This window comes from Toxorhynchites rutilus, chromosome 2 (genome assembly GCF_029784135.1).
Source record: "Toxorhynchites rutilus septentrionalis strain SRP chromosome 2, ASM2978413v1, whole genome shotgun sequence".
NCBI lineage: Eukaryota > Metazoa > Arthropoda > Insecta > Diptera > Culicidae > Toxorhynchites > Toxorhynchites rutilus.
This window is the reverse complement of record NC_073745.1, coordinates 162,876,606-162,893,884: the sequence shown is the minus strand read 5'-3', so window position 1 is coordinate 162,893,884 and position 17,279 is coordinate 162,876,606. Positions and strand designations below refer to the sequence as shown.

Here is a 17,279-nt window from a genome sequence, read left to right as displayed (position 1 = left end):
ACTTTTTTTTTGTTTCGGACTCTGTTGCTTCAAACTGGCTCTACATTGAAAAGTACGCCACGGAAGACGATTCTGATTCTTTCATTTGAAAGATGAGAAAATTTAGAACAGAATATAGTAGTGGAACAACTAAATTAGTGGATTTTCATAACATTTTTTGGAAGTGAAAAACTTTAAATTTAATGATTTTTAATGTGTTATTATTAATTTTATCCTGAAAATATATATTAAACTAGATTGTTTATATGAATTAAATTCTTTATTAAAGTTCTTTAACCGCTCTACAATTTGTTCTTTGACGCCCAACTTCTATCTTTCTTAGTTTGGTTGCAATATCGATATAAACAATTCCTGGTGAAAATTCAAGCAAAATATTTGAAAAATCACGATTATTACCCCACATGTAATAGCCACTTAAGCTTCACCTTAACTTTGAAAGTTTACATTTCTTCTTGAAATAAGCCATATTTCAAATATTAAAAAATCCAAACTGTATATAATCGAGTCCAAAATTGTATATAATCGAATCAGACATAATCGAATTTGTATATAATCGGGTCTGTATATAATCAAGTCCGACCTATATAGATTTTTGGAAGAAAAAGTACAGATGAGAAAGATTTTTAACCCCTCTGATACAGATTAAAATGTGGGAACATAGCTCCCAAGTAGAGGAAAACCATTATATAGATAGGAAATACACATAGAGTATGGCTAAGAGTGACGTCGTTGTTAAGAGTTAGGTTCAAACGGAAAACATAGATGATTGAAAGAAGTTTCTGGATTAGTTTTTTTTTAAATTTCACTTCATGTTTTATTTACCTATTCTGGTTGATATGGTCGATTTGGTTGTTTTTGAAATCGGAAATTTCGGATCGGTTTGGTAAGTTGATTGAAAGGTCAATTAATTTTGTATGAATGATGGACTTTCAATGGAATGATGGACTCGCTAACGCTCGATCGAACCTAACTAAAGAATCGTTTCATATGTTTCAAACTAACCGGGCAATCGATGGAACACAGATTTGCTTGCAAGAGGCCGTCGCTTCCGACGGTGGGTCGGCGGCCGACTCGGATTGCGTAACCTCGGCGGCTTGTGGCCGCCTCGCTTCCTTATCCTCGTTAGTTGGGAACTTCGTCCTTTACCATTTTTTGACGTAGAACTACGACTTTCATTAAGGGTGCCAAATCAGAAAACAGGTCACGTTTAAATTAAATAAAGGTAACGTTAATAACTGTTTTTGCCGCGAACGGATTTTGGCGATTTACATACCAAACGAATGCTATACATTACAATTCCATAGTCTGTATATGGTTTAAATTGATTCTTGCATCTTCGCTATACTGAAACCCCGTTTGTATCTGCTCCCGTGTGCATTGGCCCTGTTATGTTGCATGTAACAACAATCGCCTAATTTTTCTATGCTATGATTGACGATTGTTTTGTGTTGCAAATTGTACAGTCGTAATGATAAATATAAACAAGGAGGGGAGATAGCGGGTGGAAAATATGTACGCTAGAGTATTAGTAATGAATCTCTGCTGAGGAAAATATTCAGCCATTTTCCAACCAGTTAACATTGTTGGTTTTCTGTCATCAATGCATTGAACATTGAACGCTAACGGTGAAGCAGGTGTTAAGGTTGTGCATGAAAAAATTATTTGCGGAGTAACAAGTTATTCAATAAGTTATATTAAGTTATTAATTTATTTGGGCTCGCGTGCCAGTCGCAAAACTGCTTTCAACTAGGATCGCATTTGCGCTAATCTTGATCATAATGAAGCAGTGCTACTCTTTTCGAGGTTGTTGTGATTAGCAGATAGAGTTTATTTCGTTTATTCAGTCATCAAGGAAGTAAATGCCCTTCTAGAATTTTGTATGTGATTTGGGTTCGCTTGCCAGTAGCAAAACTTTCTCCACTAAGGATGACAGCTGCGCTTATCTCGAGCATGTATTGTTCTGCGAGCACAATAATGAATCATCAAACAATTATCGTCAAATGATTCTACAATAAAAAAAAAATTTCAGGGCGACCAAACACGTAGAACGGTTATTTTAAAATTTTCGTAGCATTATAAAATAATATCCGCAGTTATAAACAAGCGACTTGAATTAAACCACAGCGTAGTTCTACGTCAACAGTGCGGTCGTGTCTTGAACACGACCTCCTATAATTTTTTATATTTTCAAGGTATTGTTATGCTAAATTTACCTGCTTAATTTGCGAAATATTCCATAGTCATTTCATTTAGATCATTTAGATTTCTTATCCATAAAGAACAATAAGGGGTGAATGTGACACAACCACTTAAAACATATTGAACAATGAAATTTTAGAGGTTTTAGAGTTTTTTGTAATTTTTCTCCCAAAAAGCCATAATTAACTTCATTCTTTCTGACCAAATGCTTTTCAAACTACTCTGCAACTTCTTCTATTACATTGATCTGCTACTTCATTTCCTTTGAGGCCACACCCTGTATATTACCCAAATCCACATCCGAGATTTTTCCACATTTCCGTATTGACCAAATATCAACTTACAAGAATTGAATTATATGATTTATTATGTATGTCATTACTGCAACTTAGGGGGTCTCCGTAGCCACATTGGCTGCGCGTTCGCTTAGTAAGCGATCGATCGTGAGTTCAAAACTCAGGACCCTCATTTGACCATCTTTGTGTTGTTACAGAATAGCTACATCCACGCAACAAACATCAGCGATGGAGATCGATCCACGGTCGAAATTAGATCGATTCATCCATACAACTGCTCTGCTCTGCAAGACACATCGGGCTGCTGTTCTATAAATAGCTCAACAATGATCAATCAACTTCCTCCGCTGTCCGGTGGTCTAACTGGATAATGGAAGAAAAATACAATACAGAATACTCTTACGCCTAAATGGCTACTGTGTAAATGTACCATATGCAATGGTATAGAAGGAATACTGGCGAATGGCAACTGTGTAATGTAATGTGCTATAATTATAGATATGATAACCATGTGACATGTACACGATTAAAATTCGGCTCTGTTACAGCTAAAATGCTAATAAGCCTGAAATAAATAAATGGGATAAAAAAAAAATTACTGCAACTTGATTGTACTTAATCGTGGAAACATAATTGTAGTAGGTAGGATATTGCATAGGCGTATCACCTCTACGAATATACGAAAGGCAATTTGCAAAAACGTATGTTGCAGCTAACGATGCGCATAGAGTTTAGATTAACAAACCAACCATGGTGTTCATCCGGGGTACAGAAAGATGAAAAGTAATTGGGGCTCATAAAACATTGTTATCAGAAATATATGCCTTTCACGATGTCATATAGATGATGAATTTATAAATAATTTGTAAATAACAGCTCGATATTTGAATAGATTCTCTATGAAGACAAATTAAACACATTAGCAAAATTAAATACTTACCACAGATTTTAGTCGTTTACTAGCACTACGCCGCAGAGTGTTGCATTCGGTAACATCTACCGATGAAATTCTGTCTGTTTCATCGTTGATAATAGTCATACAACGGCGAGAAAGCTCTACTAATTCAGCCACCGGTTGTACCTGCAAATGCACATAGAAAACACATCTGCGTTATGCTGGGAGTAAATGACAACGTTGGCGGAATCTCACCTGTACAACAACGCTATCGCCACTATTTTTGATCATTTCGATAATAGTCGCTCGAGGAAGATCTTCGACGGACAACCCATTCACTTTCAACAATCGATCACCGGGTAGTAACCCTGTTAAAGTGCAGCTATTGGTGCTCGGCTCAGCGAAAATTACAGGTCGGAATGTAGGTGCAAGCAGAGATGGATTTCGATCTAAAACCATTGCTTTTCTTAAACTGAACCCAAAATCGTTGCGTGGGGTTTTTTGTCTATTTATAACTAATTCCCGTGGTGGTGGGAGCTCGACGAGTTTTATAGCTGGTAACGGCAGGCTGACATCGTCGAATGTTTGAACCCGCGACCATCGATAAGAGCCTTGCGATTCTCCGACAGGGCTAAGTGAGAATGGCGGTGTTGCAAAAGAGGAGTTCGTTGTATCAGTCAAACTATCAGCACTAGGTGATGGGGAAGTCGTAATATGTAGGTGGTTGGCGTTCCCTGGACTTGCCTAGAATAAAACCAAATGCAATAAACATACACTCACCAGCAAACACCATAAGTTAAACACACTTCTGCAGCAAGCCTTAAGTTTTCAGCCGAGAATCGGGATTGCTGTGGATACGAAATACGCTCATTTTGCAACGTATTTCTCATTAAAACTGTTTTAGAATCGGGGGACATCGAGGTAAATGAGCCACCGCCATCCGAACCAGATTCGTTTAAGTTCATACGTGATCCTTTAAGAATGCCTCTTTTAGGTGGCCGAGGAGGAACCACTGGTAAAACTTTTGTCTGTAACTCATACATTTTTCTAATTAACTTTATCTAGACACTAATGTGTATTAAAATGGAACTTACCTGGTTGACCGTGATCGAGTTCATAGATGTTTCAGAACTGTCCGACTGGGAGATATTAGTGGCCGTAAATGACACCCGTTCAACCATTTCGCCGTTACTATCAATATACGTGGTTGTATTGGCCAAAGCAACCACTTCCTCATTTCCACGATCCTGCTCACGATCCAAATCAAGCTGGGCGAAGAAGGATGCACTATAATCGGCAGTTATACCGCTTGGTAACTTTTCTTTCTCTTTTCGACGCCCTCGTATTTTCAGAGATCTCCGCACCTGTGAGAAATTAAAAAAAAGTTGTACATGAACATTTGAGATATCGTGGTAGATAGCGTGGACCTGGAATGTGGATTCCAGTGCTTTAAAAATGAGCGATGTATAAACCAACAAACTCCTGAACGTGGAACGTTTTGGTACGAATCCATGTCACTCTTCAGTTATATAATTTGAATGCATGGTACATAAAATCAAGCACAATTAATTCAAATAGCTTGGATATAGAGCAATTCCACCTCAAATTACTGCTGACACGACCCTTTCCGATTTTTTTGAAATTTGGTACTTATGATGGAATCTTACTAAAATCACAATTTTCATTTTCATATGACCAGTTTTAATTACGACTGATTTTTTAAAAGGGTGTTATCAAAATCATTGATCTTTCTATCAAAAAATCGTAAATCAAAATCCCTGATATCTGATTAAAATATAATGTATGACAAAGTTGTTGTGAAATAAATGAATCATTTAGGAACAATAACATTTCAAATTTACGGTTAAATAATTTTACTCAAAAATTTAATTTTTTGTAATTTTTTGACGTAAAATTCTGATTATACGCGAGCGTAACATGAGCAAATTTTTAACACATGCGAATTGGGGCTCTATTGGTATTAACAAGTTCTTCCGCATAGTAACTCGATGTTGATAATTTCTTAATATTTTCCTTCGTTGATCGTATTGTTTTCACGTAGTCACGTTGGTGAGCCTTCACCCTTCTCTTCGTTGGCCGAGGCATTTTGATTGAATGTAATACTTTTCCATTTACTTTTTTTTTTTTTTTTTGAAAGCATAGGCAGCCGTGTTCCGAGCTCTGCAATACAATTTTCCTACCCAATGTGAAAGTTGCTAAAACTTACATTATAGATCCATTGAACGTAAAAATAATAATTGTATTGATATCAACACAATTTTATTCTATTGATTTTCATGACAGGAATAACATTTTATTGAGTGGTTTTTATAGCTGTATCGAGGATGTTGTCTGGCATCAGTGTCGAAAAAATAACGATGCTTTCACCAATTCAAACAAAACCATTGCCGAAAATTGAAAAATGAAAATTTAACTTTCAGAGCACTAGCTCGAGTTTTCCGACGTTTTTCACTATACAGTGCGACAGCAGATAAAAATTTAATATCTTGTGAGTAATCGATTAGAGTTTGGTTGATATTACTTGATGGGAAGTGTGCGAAAACGATCATTTTCTTCACACTGTTTCGCAAAATGATCGATTTTCTGGCGAGGGGTGAGGAAGGAAGATGAAAGAAATGAGCGCCATTGTGGCAGCCATTTGTGGCTAGCTTCCACCTTCACCTTAAACCGCGCTACAATTTTGTTTGCCTGCATTGCTTTCTCTGTTGAGGCGGTGGGTATGGGGGCGCGCTGTTTTTATGCTTAGCTTAGAACGAGCGAAGACAAAACGGGCGCTAGAATTTTATATGTGTGTGTGTTGTATAGAATGAGGCTAACATCACACAAGTGAGAAGGGATGTTTGGTATCTGCATTCTGCGCCGTGCTGATTTTGGGTTCACTTGTTTCTGAGTTCGGTGCGCTTCGTAGCAAGAGAGTACACGTGTTTGCTATGAGCGCGCGCTGATGAAAATTGAACTCGAGCGTAACACAGCGTATGTTTTCTGAAGACTGGCCCTTATAAACAATCAGTCGTAATTAAAATACGTAATAGAGGCGAATGAACTGCAAAGTTTAAAGCCTCTTAAAAACAAAGAAAGAAGAAGAAAAAATACGTAATATGATAATGGAAATTGTGATATTTTGTAGCTTTTCATCATTTTTACCAAGTTTCGATAAAATCGAAGAAGATCACGTCGAAATTTGCCGTTTTTCGGCTGATTTGGGGTGAATTGCTCTATAGCACATAAGCAATGGCTGATTAAGTAAGTAAGTACATAAGCAATTGCTTGATAATTTTTCACATTTTTCTTACAGCCTTTCTTAAACTCAGGATAGACGAATGATTGTTTCCATGCTTCGGGGAAAATTCCGGATTGAATAGAGCTGTTGAACAACGTTGATAAGAACCTAGCAAGACTAGCAGATCAGCGTTTCAAAAGTATGGATGGAATTCCATCAGGTCCATAGTTTAATGAGGCTTTCAATTTCGAGCAACCATTGTGAACAGTCACAGCATCAATGGTTGGATGAGGACCAATTTCAGGTAGAATTGGCGTGTTCTCAACTGCATTTTGGGTGAGAAAGTTGCTGATTAAATCAACATCAACAAAAAACACTGTTGAAATTCCGACGGAAAAAAATATCAATGCTAGGAATCGAAGAGGCTTAATGTGTTTCCAGAAGCATCTAGGATTAAGCTTCAGTTTACGTTGAACTCGACTTTGGTGTTCGTCAAAAACTCTTTTATCAAGGACCTGTAGTTTTTGCAAGCGATAGCGAGATTTCCACAAATCATTACGGTATTTCGAGAATCTTCTCAATGCAGCCTTCTTAATGGTTTTTAAACATTGTAGTCTGAGATTGGACCATGGTGGATGGAGAGAGATTTTCTTTCATTTCATCGGAACGAATTGATCTCTGGCATATCAATGTACATGAGAAAGATTCGTAGCAGTTGGATCGACATCCTGATGATTCAAAAGTTCGTCCCAATCCAAAGCGTGAAGGAAACGATTCATTGATGTGAAGTCGGCCAGCTGATAACTATAATATACGGATTCTGCAGTATTTGTGAAATTGGTTCTGATGAACTGGTTGGACAAAACGAGAAGCGGAGGATAATGCTGACACGTTTTTGTAAGTGTGCCGGGCCCTTATGAACACTTTCGTCGCCCCGTCACCAGGGTTGCCAAAATAAAATCTGTGTTTTTGGTCTCAAAAAATCTTTTTATCTGTGTTTTTCTCAGAAAAACTGTATCGAAATCTGTATCAATCCTTTGCGGTCGTTTGTCTAATTTCAGTCAGCACAGCAAAGAAGTATACTAATAGTATAATTTATGCAACAATTATGCAACGTTCACACTTTTTCTAAACAAATTTTAACATCTTGTGAACTTATTCACGAACCAAAACGGTGCTACTATGAATAATAGATAACGGTACTCAGTATAAACAAATGTTATCATCCATGCTTGAGGAAAAGATCAATGGAAAACTCCATGTACTGCGGCACTGTGTCGATGTAAAGAGCTTTGTTTTATTGTTCAAACAAAAATATAAAAGGCGAAGGACGCCAAACTAATACATGCGATAGATGTCACACGAAGAAGAATTATAGCAAATATTTTTTGAACATAAACATAAAAACATTGGTTAGTAAATACTCATTAGACGTTTACGAAAAATAAAGAAATCTTGTTCATCTTTCATAATCTCACAAAGTTATACATCACTGCTTTATCATGTAAAAATTGCGACTAGTACGACACACATGTCGAAATTTAATACGACCGCAATGAGTTAAATTTATGAGTTCAATCTTGAATCATAATCCTTGCTTTAGTATCATTGATTGGCATAGTTATTATGAATTTGACGAAGTTCATAGTATTCACGTAGAAATTCGTATTCACTGTACTTTAGTAGGAAAAAGATAAACAGTGCTATAGCTTTATTGTAAAGCTAGAGGAAAACGCATACTTTTGTATCTTTTCGCCTTAGGTTGAACATGAGGAAGCAGTACTACACTCTACATATGAATGCCAAAATGATTCTCATTCAGGCTGATTCGAATGCTATATGAGGGGCTTAGAATGCAAGGGGTGTAAGTGACTTGATCGATTTCTCTTCATCAACTTTTTCTTTCGTGAATAACTCAGCACACAAAAACGTTCCAATTTGGTTTTGCTATAGAATCCGATAATTGAGGTTCTGACCTATCGTCCACATTGTCAAACAAGCTGGGAATGTGTTTGCAGTTAAATTATGATCAAAAAAGAAAGTCGATGGAGATAAATCGATCAAGTCACTTACACCCCTTGCATTCTAAGCCCGTCATATGTATAAGATTGATGAGTGGGGAAAAATATTACTGAGATCAAACCACAACTAATATTGGATCATTATTTTGAAAAATCTGTAAATCTGTTTGAAAACCAAAAAAATCTGTAAATCTGTTTGAAAACCAAAAAAATCTGTAATCTGTATCTACAGATTCTTGGTTTCAAAAAGTTCGAAAAATCAGTATAAATACAGATTATTCTGTAGATATGGTAACCCTGCCCGTCACCCAGATATGTGACACTTTCCTCGTTCAAATTGAATAGGATTTTTGAAAGGAATTTTATATAATAGGCACCTAAGTGTAACTATAGGATATGTAGAATAATAATAAAATTATAACCATATCATTATAATGTTTATACTATACTCTTTATTCATTTATAGTACGGATGGTTTGTACTGCAGCTTTTTACAAAACCCATATAATATGTGGCATGTGTTATTGCTGTGAATTAATCTTCAAATTAAATTAAATACTGCTAGATCATGTAAAAATTGTCTACAAACTAAATTTAATCTGTTAAGAACGATGTGTGTGTAGGAGTAGCCGCAAAGTCATTGATGTAGGAATGCGTTTCAGAGGGTAAAATAACCCAAGGGAAAATTTTTGAATTCAATGTCAATATAATAAGATTTATATAATCGAACCAAACAATATCGAAATTTGAAAGCACTCTTCAATTCTTCCTCAGCTGATATGCGAGTAAAGATTCAGTCCGAAACATGAACTATGAACACAGATAAATTATGAATATAGATTTTTCTGTAACTGACTGTTGGGAAAAATATTAACAATCAGAAGATCCGACGACTTCTGGGAGAGTGTATACCATGCTCATCAGTTCTTCCACATTCCTCAATATCGGTTTCTCTCAATCCAATCTTAATAAAACGAAGATTAGAAATAGACTAGGAATGGATTCAATGAAAGAAATGTTAACCACTAAAAAATATGTAGAGCTAAATTAAAAATGCACCTCGATCTGCAACTTGCTTCAAGAACACATCGAAAATGCCGCTTTAAAGCAAGTCGTGACGTCGTTGAGCAGCAGAAAACTTTATGTAAGCGAAATAATTACCTAACCTCAAAGCCAATCTTCATCCGAAGAAAGTCATACCCTGTGTCTGGTGAGATTAAGAAGGAATTCTGTATTATGAGCATCTACCAAGCAACAAATCGATACATCAGGACAAATTAAAGCCAGCGATCCAGAACTAAAGTCTACAATTAATCAATGTTAGTGATGAAACGAATAGTGGTTTGGCCGGATATCCGGCGGCCGAATATTCGGCTCTTTATTAGCAAATACAAAATTAAGAGAAACGACATGTGACATGGTGCAATTAAAGCGTTAATGTAAGAAAGAAAGAAACACATTTTAAAATAAAAATTTTGAACGAATATAAAATTTTTCGTATGTAATAAATATCTTATTTAGCTTTGCGCAGTGGCGATATCGTAACCAATAAAGATTTACCGAGGTGCAATCATTGCTAGTTGAAAAAAATCTTTTTAATAGTGTATCATGTTTTCTACAAGGAATTCGAAACATTTTTTTTTCTGTTAATGGTTTATATTGAAATAAGTAGATTTTTGTAAGTGTTTTGAGATAATTTTAATACTGGCCGAATAAGAGTAAGAGTTACATGCAATCAGCAATCAATTATTTTCAGAGAACAAACTCAGAACTATCTTCAGGGATAATAGTCTGAGGGGGTACACTTACTTCACTACAAATCAAAATTTTTATGATCCGCGACACATTCGATCATTTGAAGACTCAACAGTTGTTAGGCTTAATGGAGAAGTGGGCTTTTATACATACGAGGTATTTTCGCATGTAATAATAATGATAAGGACGAGACTGCACAAAGAACACCGAACTTACTCCGTATGAGAACATCTTTAAACGCTGGACTGCTTAGAAGAAGATTAAAATTATCAGATGGTAACCTTTTTAGACTCGAGGTTCAAGTCAGAACATTTAGGAGTTCTGGAAACAGACAGACGTAGACGTTAACAGACAGACAAAAAAATTATCAAAATCAAAATCATCATACAAAAATATCCGGGGGTAGACGAACTGGATGCTGTTCCCCTCGATGAATGCTGGAACACCTTAAAAGCAGCAATTAGCAGCACAGCAGAGACCGTCATCGGGTATGAACAACGAGGACAACGGAACGAACGGTTTGACGACGAGTGCCGAGCGCTCCTGAACGAGAAGGATGCAGCACGCGCAGCCATACTGCAACGCGCGACACGACAAAACGTGGAACGATACAAACTGAAGCGAAGGCAGCAAACACATCTCTTTCGGGGAAAAAAGCGCCGCCTGGAAAGAAAGAGTGTGAGGAGATGGAGCTGCTTTATCGTTCTCGAGAATCGCGGAAGTTCTTCAAGAAACTAAACGCCTCGCACAAAGGCTTTGTGCCGCGGGCCGAAATGTGCAGAAACAAAGAAGGAGGCATCTTGACGAACGAACGCGAGGTGATCGAAAGGTGGAGGCAGCACTACGATGAACACCTAAACAGCGCGCAGACAGGAGACCACGACGGCATTGAGGAGGACTACACCGGTGCAATGAACAACGACAACGTACCACCCCCGACAATGGGTGAAGTAAAGGAGACCAATAATCAGCTAAGGAACCACAAAGCAGCTGGTAAGGATGGCCTCGTATCGGAGCTCTTCAAGGGAGGTCCGAGAAAACTTGTAGAGTGTATGCACCGGTTGATAGTCAGGATCTGGGACACAGAACAGCTACCGGAGGAGTGGAAGGACGGGGTAATCAGCCCCATCTATAAAAAAGGCGACAAGTTGGATTGTGGGAACTATCGTGCCATCACAATCCTGAATGATGCCTACAAAATTTTGTCTCAGATCCTCTTCCGCCGTCTATCGCCAATAGTAAGTAGATTTGTGGGAAGTTATCAGGCCGGATTCATGCCCGGTTGCTCGACGACGGACCAGATTTTTACACTGCGGCAGATCCTCCAAAAGGGCCGCGAGTATCAGGTCCCTACACACCACATCTTCGTCGACTTCAAGACCGCATATGATACAATCGACCGACGACAGCTATAGAGGAGCATGGACGAACACGGCTTTCCCCGAAAGCTGACAAGACTGATTCAGTCATCGATGAACGGTGTGCGGATCTCAGGTGAGCTGTCGGAATCATTTGAGACTCACAGGGGACTTCGACAAGGCGATGGACTCTCCTGTCTGCTCTTCAACGTGGCGCTGGAAGGTGTTATGCGGAGAGCGGGCTTCAACATGCGGGGCACGATTTTCAACAAGTCTAGTCAGTTTATCTAGACGTGACTAGTAGACGTGGACATAATCGGAAGAACACATGCGACGCTAGCCGACTTGTATACCCGACTGAAACACGAAGCAGGGCTGATTGGGCTTGGGATCAATGAGTCTAAGACTAAATACATGCTAGCTGGAGGGACTGATCACAACAGAGTTCTTCTTGGTAGTTGTTGACAACGGTACCGTCGAGCTGGCCACCCTGTCTCTACCGGTTCCACCGCTTGAACGATAAACTGTCAGCTGCGATGTTGTGATGAATTGGGGCTATAGAAAAGAAATGTATACACAAAACAATAGAAAACATATCTCATGTGCGGTGAAATAGTTTTGTAAATTTATTTAAATCAATTTGAAAATTACGTGAAATTGGATTTCAAGCTTATTATCTAGTTCTAGATCTACTTACGAACTAGAAAAGGATCTAAATCTAACCTGAAGTTCGACGGTAAATTGAAAGGCCAACCTATTGAAGGACCACTGAAAATGTAAGCAAATGAAATTATAAAGCTAAACTAAAACTAATGCTTAACTAACTTGCAGTTTGAAACAGTAAATAAATATTCGTTACAAAAATCAGTGCGTTGCCTTTCACTGCTGTCGCAACAAATTTCAAAATTTTCATGATGAGCAACCCATCAATTTCCGGACCAAAAGTTGGATGTGCTGGATGCACCAGACCAGAAGATGCGGAAAATATGGTCCAATGTGACGCATGCGACACTTGGTGGCACTTCAGCTGTGCTGGAGTCGCCGATTCGATCGCCGATCGTGCATGGATATGCATTCGATGTAAACCTCACTCCCGTGCATCGTCGAGAGCCAGTGTCGCTAGTCGGTCATCATCGCATTTAACGGATAGCATGGCCAGATTGCGGGAACGCCAGGAGTTGGAGAAACAACGAGCGGAGATTGAACTGGAAAAGAAGTTCTTGAAGGAGCAAAAGGAACTACTGGAAGTTTCGATTGCCGCTGAGGAAGAGAGAAGGAGTCGAGTGAGTCGAGTGAGTCGAGCGGACAGCATCGGAAGAGTGAACGATTGGATTGAAAATAGCGCGAATCCACAATCTAGCGCGGCAGGCGGAAATCAAATGCCAGCAGCTTCGGAGATTCAGCAGCATAATCTTCAATCCACTGATTTGAATTCCGATGCGACAGTAGGAGGTATTGCCGAGGAATTTCCCTTAGCTGCGCCGTCCGACGTTAACATCCCTCACCATAGTTCCCCTCTTCGAGATCGAACCATCCCAACATTCGACACTACCGAAGACCTAAGCCACCTACTAGTACCTACGATAGAAGATAACGTGGATCGGCGAGAGACTATGAATCTGGTCCGTGACTTGCGAGCCAGATTGGAGCAGTGTTTAGCGCAGTCAGAACCAACCGTCCCTCAGATGACTCACTTACAGCGACAATTGGAATTGTGCCGGATGGCAATGGAAGCGATGCATTCAACCGTACATCGTTTGTCAATAATGCCTCCAACAGGAGGACTGACTACCGAAGGTACAACTGGCGAAGACGGACTGCCGCGACAGAGCGCAAAATCACTTGGTGTACCGTCTCCTAGCGTATTACCTTCTAACCCTAATCCTAACGTATCACCTGGTAAGTGTCATGCCTCTGAAAATCAAACCGATCAAGCGAAAGAAAGCAATATCTCTCAATCAATACTATGTCCAACTATGCAAACTTCCCGAAACGAGCAGCAGCGTTTAGCCCACGCGCACTCAAATATAATAAAGAATCATACTATCTTGCAAAAACAGACTAGTCAATGTACACCTTCCTCCTTCGTATCAACTCAATTGCCCCCCATACCAGAGTCGTCAGAAAAACAGCTTGCAATGCAGCAGCCTACGATGCAACCATCAATGACTCCGCCTTCGGTTCAGTCTTCAGTGATGCAGCCATCAGTGCAGCAACCTACGCTGCCATCGTTAGCGCAGCAATCTTCCACTCAGTCGTTAGTACCTCCACTTCAGCAAATTTCCCTGCAGAATCCTCAAATGCAGTGTCTCCGGGTGCAATTTCCGCCGATGCCGCAGAATTCAACGCAGCATCAGTCGTCTCAGCATCTACCGGTAATGCAGGTTCCAAGGCAGCCTGCTTCGGTGCAGAAGATTCCAGCGCAGCAGCTTCCGGTACAGTCCACTCCGTGGCAACCTTATCAGGTACAACGATCTCCAGTGCAGTATCCACATGTGCAGCAACCACCAGCGCAGTATCCACAGGTGCAGTGTCATCCGATGATGCAGTATTCAGTTCAGGATTTACCTATGCGACAATCCCATATACAGCAACCTCCGATGCAGCAGCATCCACTGTACTATCTTCCTATACAGCCGCCCCCAGCGCAGTACCCGCAAACGCAGCAGTCGACGATCCAGCCTGAAACACAATTTGCACCGATGCAGCAGTCAACGTATCAGTCTCCTTTACAGCCGCTTCAAGCGCAAACTCCACCAACGCAGCAGTTTCTGATGCAGCAGCCTTCGACTAATAATCCTCCGAGCTCTTGGGAAGAACCACCACCAGATTGGAACCAGGACGAGGGAGAGTCGATACCTACTCCACGACAACTTACATCACGTCAATCTTTGGCGCGCGATCTTCCGACGTTCTCAGGCGATCCAGCCGAATGGCCGATATTTATCTCCAATTTTGAGTATACGACGACGACATGCGGTTACACTCACGGGGAGAACATGGTTCGGCTCCAAAGATGCCTGAGAGGCCGTGCACTGGAGAGCGTTCGAAGTCGTCTTGTATTTCCGGCAGCAGTACCGCAGGTGATAGAGACTCTACGCATGAGATATGGGCGACCAGAGTTGCTTATCAACGCTTTGCTGCAGAAAGTTAGAGCTATGCCCGCCCCTCGAGGAGATAAGCTTGAGGCTCTTATCGAATACGGGATGGTCGTTCAAGAGCTGTGCGATCATATTGAAGCAGCTAACGAGAGAGCGCATTTGGCGAATCCTACCCTACTACAGGAACTCGTCGGAAAGTTGCCTGCGGATCAGAAATTGATGTGGGCCGGCTACAAGCGAGGACGTGCTGTAGTTGATTTGAAAACCTTCAGTGACTATATGACTGGGGTGATGCAAGACGCTTCAAGCGTAGTGCTGTATGAATCGGACCCACGAAAGAACACCGCAAGAGAGAAATCGAAAGTGTACGTCAATTCACATAAGGCCGACGAGACAGCCACTACAACGACAACCCAGCTTAAGACCAGTAGGTGTTTACATTGCGAGAAAGAAGGTCACAAGCTTCGCGAGTGCCACGCGTTTAGAGCACTCTCAATCGATGATCGATGGCGACGGGTTAGGGCACTAACCTTGTGTCAAATTTGTCTGTATGGACACGGCAGAAGAGCATGTCGTATTAGCAGCAAGTGCAACGTAAACGGTTGTCAGTTCAAACACCATCCATTGCTGCACGGGAAAGCAACGACACCAGTAACGCAATTAGCGAATATCAATACCCATCGGCCCCAGGATTCCGGTGTTTTGTTCCGGATCTTACCCGTGACGTTGTACGGGAAGTCGGGCCAGGTCAACACCTTTGCTTTTTTGGACGAGGGGTCATCATTAACCCTGGTCGAGGGCGGTCTGGTAGCGCAGCTTGGCATAGCAGGAGACTCGCAACCACTTTGTCTGAGGTGGACCGGAAATACGTCGAGAGTAGAGAAGAATTCAAAGACGGTGACGATTACTGTTTCGGGATTGGAACCACAGCGTCGTTACCAATTAGTGAATGCCCGTACGGTACAGAATTTGGACTTACCGATGCAATCCTTCGATGTAGAGAGGGCAACAAAGAGGTTTGCTCACCTGAGGCAGTTGCCGATTCAAAGCTACCATAACGCTAGACCAGCAATTCTGATCGGGTTAGACAACCTGAAGCTGGCAGTGCCGTTGAAGACGAGAGAGGGAGATGGATCCGGACCGATCGCTGCCAAAACGCGATTAGGATGGTGTGTCTACGGACGTCAAGGTTCACAGGTCAACGAAGGATTCAGCTTCCATATCTGCGGCTGCAACAGGGACGACGAGCTACACGAAGCTGTTAAACAGTTCTTTGCTGTGGAGGAGAGTGGAGTAAGGCAGCTTGGGGACTGTCTCAGCGCGGAAGAACAGCGAGCTCAAGAAATGCTGGAAAAAACGACGAAGCGTATCGGCCGACACTACGAAACAGGTTTACTGTGGACGGAAGAAGAAATAGAGTTACCTGACAGCTACGGTATGGCATTGCAAAGGCATCAGTGTCTACAACGAAGGATGGACCGCAACCCAGCTCTACGTGAGAATATCAGTCGTCAAATAAAAGAGTACGTAGAAAAGGGTTATGCACATAGAGCAACGCCGGCCGAATTGGAGAATGCGAACCCCAGGAAAGCTTGGTTTTTACCATTGGGAGCAGTTACGAACCCAAACAAACCTGGAAAGGTGCGACTCATCTGGGATGCAGCGGCGAAGGCCTCCGGTGTATCACTGAACAGTGTACTGCTGAAAGGACCGGACCAGCTTACCCTCTTACCCGCTGTACTTTTCCGCTTTCGTCTGTACTATATTGCTGTTAGTGCAGACATAGAACAAATGTTCCACCAATTGGGTATAATACAGGATGACAAAAACTCATTACGCTTTCTGTGGAGCGATACTGCGGATGGGCCGGTCCAAATCTACCTGATGGACGTTGCGACGTTCGGTGCTACGTGCTCACCTGCTTCGGCGCAGTACGTCAAAAACGTGAATGCCCAGGAACACATCATGCAATACCCAAGAGCTGTCGAAGGAATTTTAAAGAGCCACTATGTCGACGATTACCTCGACAGTTTCGGCACCGAAACGCAAGCGGTGAAGGTTTCGGCAGAAGTACGGCTGATTCATCACAACGGAGGATTCCATCTACGAAACTGGAGATCAAACAGTGAAAGGGTCCTAACGGAACTCGGAGAACCAGCGGTAATAGACAGCAAGAACCTTAACCTAGATTGCGGCGAACAAGTGGATCGCGTGCTTGGAATGCTGTGGACCTCAAGCTCTGACGAATTGAGCTTCTCCACCCGTATGAGCGATGAAGTTACGAACCTTCTGCACCAGGACACCCGGCCGACGAAACGTCAGGTACTACGGTGCGTAATGTCGTTGTTCGATCCCCTGGGATTACTTGCGCCGTTTATAATCCATGGAAAGGTGCTTATCCAAGAATTGTGGC

The 17,279-nt window shown here is 41.1% G+C and overlaps 1 protein-coding gene and 1 non-coding gene across 11 annotated transcripts in view; one reads left to right on the top strand and one right to left on the bottom strand.

The window, feature by feature from the left end:
* Positions 1–17,279, bottom strand: part of LOC129770721 (unconventional myosin-XVIIIa) — a 180,754-nt gene that overhangs the window by 156,803 nt on the left and 6,672 nt on the right. For all 10 annotated transcript variants that reach the window (XM_055773716.1, XM_055773721.1, XM_055773722.1 and 7 more), the window contains 4 exons: positions 4,485–4,754; positions 4,197–4,418; positions 3,646–4,134; positions 3,436–3,576 (listed from right to left, as the gene is read on the bottom strand). In XM_055773716.1, the coding sequence (XP_055629691.1) occupies positions 3,436–3,576; positions 3,646–4,134; positions 4,197–4,418; positions 4,485–4,754 (1,122 nt within the window). The remainder of the gene's footprint in view (positions 1–3,435; positions 3,577–3,645; positions 4,135–4,196; positions 4,419–4,484; positions 4,755–17,279) is intronic.
* LOC129772158 (U4 spliceosomal RNA) lies at positions 10,172–10,306 on the top strand. The gene has a single exon (XR_008742574.1). It is a non-coding gene; the product is annotated as a U4 spliceosomal RNA (small nuclear RNA).